Source organism: Hemibagrus wyckioides, linkage group LG03, assembly GCF_019097595.1.
Source record: "Hemibagrus wyckioides isolate EC202008001 linkage group LG03, SWU_Hwy_1.0, whole genome shotgun sequence".
In the NCBI taxonomy this organism is placed as follows: Eukaryota; Metazoa; Chordata; class Actinopteri; order Siluriformes; family Bagridae; genus Hemibagrus; species Hemibagrus wyckioides.
The window spans coordinates 35,029,869-35,035,825 of NC_080712.1; the positions used below are offsets into that span (position 1 = coordinate 35,029,869).

General features: G+C 45.2%; 1 protein-coding gene across 2 annotated transcripts; it reads right to left on the reverse strand.

The window, feature by feature from the left end:
* Nucleotides 1–296: 296 nt before the first annotated feature.
* si:dkey-157l19.2 (formin-2) lies at nt 297–5,919 on the reverse strand. 2 transcript variants are annotated; one of them, XM_058382555.1, is made up of 3 exons: nt 5,771–5,919; nt 2,321–5,672; nt 297–2,101 (listed from the first exon to the last, which is right to left on the reverse strand). In XM_058382555.1, exons 1-2 carry the CDS (start codon nt 5,808–5,810, stop codon nt 2,341–2,343), a joined length of 3,372 nt encoding a protein of 1,123 aa, XP_058238538.1. In that variant the 5' UTR covers nt 5,811–5,919; the 3' UTR covers nt 297–2,101; nt 2,321–2,340. The 2 variants fall into 2 exon arrangements, with proteins under 2 accessions (XP_058238538.1, XP_058238547.1); XM_058382564.1 differs by having other exon boundaries at nt 297–2,104.
* Between the last annotated feature and the right edge of the window lie 38 nt (nt 5,920–5,957).

The following is a 5,957-nucleotide window of genomic DNA, read 5'->3' on the forward strand; positions in this document are numbered from 1 at the left end:
CATCAGTCTTTCCTCCACATTTCTCTTTCTGAGGACCTCGTCACCTCAGTTTCCTGTTCAACAGGATACCATAAGACTGTGTGAAGTCCAGGCAGCAGTGACCGCAGACCAGGGAGTGTTTAGAAATATAAATGTTATGATGGTTTCAACTCGAGTTTGTGTATTTTGTAAGGGTTTTTTTTTTTGGATTTATTTATTTATTTGAGATATTTCTACACAAGTTTCCTTTGGGTTGGTTTTTTATTTATTTTTTAAAACTACATTCAACATGTGAACAGAGTAATTTCATATAGCTGTGTGTGTGTGTGTGTGTATTTTGTTGTCCAGTGTGTAATGATTGAATATACATGTTATTCTGACCACAAGTTGTAGTGTCTGGTGGAAATATTTGCTTTTGCTGCACATGTTTAAAGTTTTGTGAGTGTTTAGAACATTGTGCTAACAAAACGATTCCTTTTGGTCAGTGAGCTTCAGTTTCAGCCTGTGTGTGTGTGTGTGTGTTAACTGTTTAGAAAATGTGTGGACAAATGTGTTCCAGCGACTGAGAAACTGTAACACACACACACACACACACACACACACTTCCTGATAGAAACGTGCGTGTGTGTGTGTGAATGTGTGTAGCAGCAGATGATGGTGTGTCTGCTGCACGGTCTGTAACCTGGCTTTACATCTCACATTAATTAATGAATTAACCATGGGGATAAATATTTCAGGGATTAGTCCAGCAGTCAGGATGAATTCAGAGGTATAATGTGTTGTGATTTGCTCTAGAGTACAGATCTGACCACAGACAGAGAGCCGGGGTCAGAGCTGCAAGGTAGGAAGCTGCAGAGCTCTTTATCAAAAGATTTAATCTGGACGCTTTACTGTAGTGTGTGTATGTGTGTGTGTGTGGCCTAAACTCCACATAAACAGATTTAAATCATGTGTTTTATCTTTTCTTTAGTGAAGTTTATATCATATCAATCTTATCATTTTATCAGTGTGTGTTCTGTACACGTCCATGTGATTGAGCCATGTGATTGGAAACCATAAGGTCTCAGAGCCAGTGCATAAATATAAACCTGCGCTATGGTCAGAGCCGCTGTTAGAGAAAATTAATCACCACCTCCTGACCAGTCTGAGTCCAGAACTCAGCAGCAGCTGTGTGTGTGTGTGTGTGTGTGTGGTTGATGGACAGAATGACAGCTTCCTGCTTCAGACTGTGTTTAATGGTTTAACAGCGTGAAGAAAGACCTGGTTATAGTCCAGTCTGCAGGTCAGAGGTGATTATAAGGTGCATTTTAAAAAATAATAAATGAAAAATGACCATCCTGCTCTCTAAGCAGAAGCAACTGCAGGCTACGTAAAAATGCCTGATTTTAATTCTATTATTTAACACATGCTGTACTGCTCCATGTAAATATTTCTCGGATACTTTCTGAAATTAAATCATTACAACAAACACAACAAGCAAAAGAAAAGCAGTTCAAGAAGACCGGACCTGAAAGAAGCCGAGTGGCTGAGTGAAGAACGCATTTCTCTTTCGAAACAATAAGTTAGACAAAAGAAACGAAAGAAAATCTAAAAAGGTCTTAAATCCGTGATTCCCCACAGACAGGAAAGAGTAGTGCACAAAGAAACCTCATATATTAAAATCAAACAAAATTAAAGGAAGGTCCAGTCAATAGACCTGTTTCAATTTGTTCTGGGCAAAACGTTAGAACTGTACATGACAAATTATTTACATCATCATAAATTCTCTAAATGTCCTACAGACCAACACCTTCTGCAAAAAAACAACAACAGGACACAAAGCTTTTCTCCTGTTTCACTATTCCACACATCTCTCACGAGCTACTTTCCTCCTGGAAGTGTTCCTCATTCCGTTCCTCCTGTCTCTTTCACTTCATTAACTTTACTTGTTTTTTCTCCACATCCAACATCTTTCTTTTCAAGCGGCATTTCTCTTTCTGAGGGCTTCGTCACATCAGTTTCCTCTTCAGCGCACACTACACAGCGCCACCTCGTGGTCGTGATTGTGAATTATTTACAGTGGATGAATATCGAAAGTAACAGGGTCCCGGTCGTCATATCCCATCATAGCCCCGCCCATCACCTGCTGGACAACAAAGATGATCAGCTCAGCAAATCCAACCATGTGTTCAGTGAAACTTTTTGTTCTAAATGTGCGTTCATTAAACAGAGAGTTTCTCATTTCTGGAATTTCTGATGTGTTTTATTAAATAGAATTCCTAATTTCACGTGTTAAAATATTAAACACTCTTGTGGACATCTGGAGTTCTTTAGGATAAAAAAATAAGTCATAAGGCCTTACCTTCTTTCCTCTGGCTGCGCTCACTGACCAGCAGTTTGCACAGTGTCCATGTTGCTCTCTGAGGCATTATGGGTAATATTTTCACTCTTAGCACCGGGCTTCTTAGCGACTGGAGGAGGGACTTTGGCCTTTGTGTTGTGGGGATCAGCAGCAGGTTTGGATGTTCGAGGAACAGAATTCAACTCTTGCACCAGCGTCTTTCTCGGATCTGATTTGGACTCCGGAGACAAAGGAGATGTTTCTATCACCACCTTTTTCGAGCTTTTGGAGAAGATAAAGTTTGCTGTGGATGTGGGTGAGATGGCCCCTGTGGACAGTGGGGGGGAATGCAGCAGACTCAGGCGCTTAGCTTGGTTATCTGTAGACGACAAGGCAGCAGTTTTCCGACGAATGGCGTCCTGGAGGCTCATGGAAGACGAAGGAATGCTAGCTGAAGGCACTTTCTGTGCAGGATTGAGTTTAGGAGACGTAAGTGTTAATGTCTGGGGTTTGGAAAGTTTAACATCTTGCTCTGGTTGTACCAGTGATGGACTTTGTTTTTTCTCACAGGAGTCATCCTGCACTTCTTTTATGGTAACGAGATGATCTTTCAGTTCATCAGGGATTAGTATATTTGATAGTTCAGGGGTTGCATTCTTTATTTCCTGCACTGTGGTCTTTGTTTCAGGTTCTGATTTGGGGGTTTGGGGTACTGATTCAGCAGACAAGGACTCTTTGATTGGTTCAGTGTTTGCTTGTTGAGTTTTTTGGTCTGGGATACTGACTTGGCTGTGGGGTTCAGGTTTTACAACCTGATCAGCACTTCCAGACAGTACCTTTGGTTCAGTTTTGGGTTGGATGTCTGATGGTGGACTTGTTCCCTGATTCTCCTGTACAATGGTAGTAGGTGGAGCATCATCCTTCTGATGTGAGGGAATATCAGATGTTATCAAAATCAGAGATCTTCTTATTGGCTTTTGGGGTGCCTCTTGACCACTGGTCTGATGCTTTGGTTTTGGAGGTCCTCCAGGAGTTTCAGCCTGGCTCACATTGGCCCTGATCGACCTGAGACGAACTGTCTGTAATAAAGAAGGTGTGACCATTGGTGTAGGACTTTCCTCTGAAGTTACAATAGTGTGGGTGGTGGGCGTAGATGGACATTTCTCCTGTTTGTCAATTGTGATATCTTTGACTTCTTTCTTAAGATCTGTGGGTAATGGCGGTGGTGGAGGAACATTAGATGGTGTGGATGTGATCTGAGCTTGCTTGAAGGATACGTCTGGTGTGGTCTGTTTTGGATGAGTATGGATCTCCGCAGGAGCAGGAGGAATCAGTGTTGGAGGAGGAGGGATTGCTGGTGGAGGTGGAGTTCTAGATGTTGGAGGTGGTGGAATCGCTGGTGGAGCAGGTGGGATCAATGGTGGAGCAGGTGGGATTATTGGAGGAGGAGGTGGGATCGTTGGTGGAGAAGGTGGGATCATTGGAGGAGGAGGTGGGATCTTCTCTGCTGATGCTGCTAATATTGAAGGCTGTGCATCCTGTGGCACTGGAGGAACTTTTAATAAAAACCGTAGAGAAGGTGGCATGGGTGGAGATGAAAAGTTTGTTTCATCCTGCCCACCTGACAGATGTGGAGGGGGTACCTTTGTAGGAGGTGCAGGTGGTGGGAACAAAGGGTGTGGAGGGGGACATATGATGTCATCAACTGGTTCTCGGAACTGAGCGGACGCATCTTCTTTTAGAGGTACAACTTGGTCTGTTGGGGGCAGGGGGGGTATATGTTCAGGAGGTGGTGAAGGAGTCGGGGACGGACGGACACGGGTAAGCCCGGGTAAAGGCAGAGCACTGCCATAAGGAGGCTGAACATCAACATACATCTTTGTAGGAGTAGTCCTATATGTCGTGTCTGTTAATACGGCTTCTTGAGTTTTAGGTGCTTTTGTATTGTCCTTCATTTCATTTGCAGCTCGGCTTGTTGGTGGTATTTTCCTTTTAACCATCTGGATTGGGACTTCAATCTTCAGCCCTCTCTTTTGGGCCCAGCGCTCAAAGTTGACAGGTCCAGGTCCACACAGTAGTTCAAAGGTGCGCTGATTGTGTGCCCATGCCTCAGGAGGAGGTGGAGGTGGAGCTAAAACTTTCGGGGGATCTGGAACCTCAAGGAGCGCCATAAGAGTCATCACAGTTGGTGAAGCAACCACACCATTAGCGGTTAGACCCTTAATAGACGGTATGAACTGCTTGAGCTTATTCTGGTGACTCCCTCCATTAGTGTGGGAATAGGGTTTGTTACCTGCATGCATCTGAAGGCCTTTCTGTAACTGTAGCTCTGCTAAAACTGCTCTCTGACTGATCAAGTTCTCTTTAGATGGAACAGCTGTGTTGCCATTCTGACTTGGATAGGTACTGTAAGGGGATTCAACTTTCTGAGACCCATTTTCCAGAGATTTCTTCTTATCAAAGGTTCTTGCATGTGTACGGGAATGCAGCGAGTATGAGCGACTTGGTGGAGGCGGCGGTCTCTTGCTCTTTTTAACCACTGATAAGCTGCGATTAAAATTACCCGTAGATCCTGACATCTTCCAAGCTTCCTCTGGTTGGTTGCTACCATTCAACTGCACAGGGGTATTTTGGGCACCAGGATAATGTTTGTCCATAGCAGGTCCACTCCTGTCTTCTGCCTGGGCCCTGCTGGCTACGCGAGGAGTGCTGCTGCTAGAAATGGTGGAAGAATCCGAGACCAGCGTCTCCGATGACCCTGAGTGGCTCCAGCCTGAGCACTCCGAGAGGGTGGCAGTCCGATGGGTGGAAGCCCGAGAAGAATTCCGTGAGGACATCAGTGATGGAGCTCGTGAGGAGAGCCTGGAGGATACCCGGGACGAGGCTCTTGACGGAGCTGGACTGGCTGATGCCAAGCTGCTCTTGCTCACCATGCGAACGCTACTGCGACTTCTGTTGCGGCTGAGTTCAACCACGTCCACGGACGGAGGCAGTACTGCATTTGGTATGATCTTGGACATGTACGTGGCCTCAGGAGAGACATACATCACTGGACTGGATGGAGCATTGCCTGACGTGGTCATCCAGGGACAGGCTAGTGAATTCGGCCTCTGTGGATCGAACGACTGGGGCAACAAGTGCCGTAGAAGAGCGAGGTCATCCTGCTGTCCTTCCTGTGGCTGGAGCTGTGACGGCTCCTCCCTTACAGCCTGCTGAAGACTGTTCGTGTTCTGCAGGGGCATTATTGCTCCGTCTGGGACTGAGGCGATGGACATGCTATCCATAGTGGGAATGACGGTGGAAATGCTTAAACCTCCATTGGACAGCTGAGCGTCAGTGAACTGGGATGCAGTCCATGCAGCTCTGTCAAGCCCTTCAATTAGGAAATGGATCAAAATCTGTATTAGTCAGGCTAAAATACATTAATTTATAATGAAACTAGAACCTTTTGTGCTTTAATAAGAAACATACCCAGTTCTTTCTGTATGTGTCTTGGTATTCCTGTGACCATACCCGGCTTTTTCTTTGATCTGCCCTTCCCATGTTTCTTCTCCTCTTTTAGTGGTCTGAAGGTGGAGCCTGCATGCAGGGGTACAACAAGAAGATAAAAGCCACTGCACCGAGACACGAGGGTAATAAACTACAGTGAAATGAGTTG

Excerpts from the sequence above, each read along its gene's own strand:
- si:dkey-157l19.2 (XM_058382555.1), bottom strand. The coding sequence starts at position 5,810 with ATGGTCACAGGAATACCAAGACACATACAGAAAGAACTGG. Across the intron at positions 5,673-5,770 it reads ACACATACAGAAAGAACTGG|GGCTTGACAGAGCTGCATGG; the intron begins GTATGTTTCTTA and ends TCCTAATTGAAG.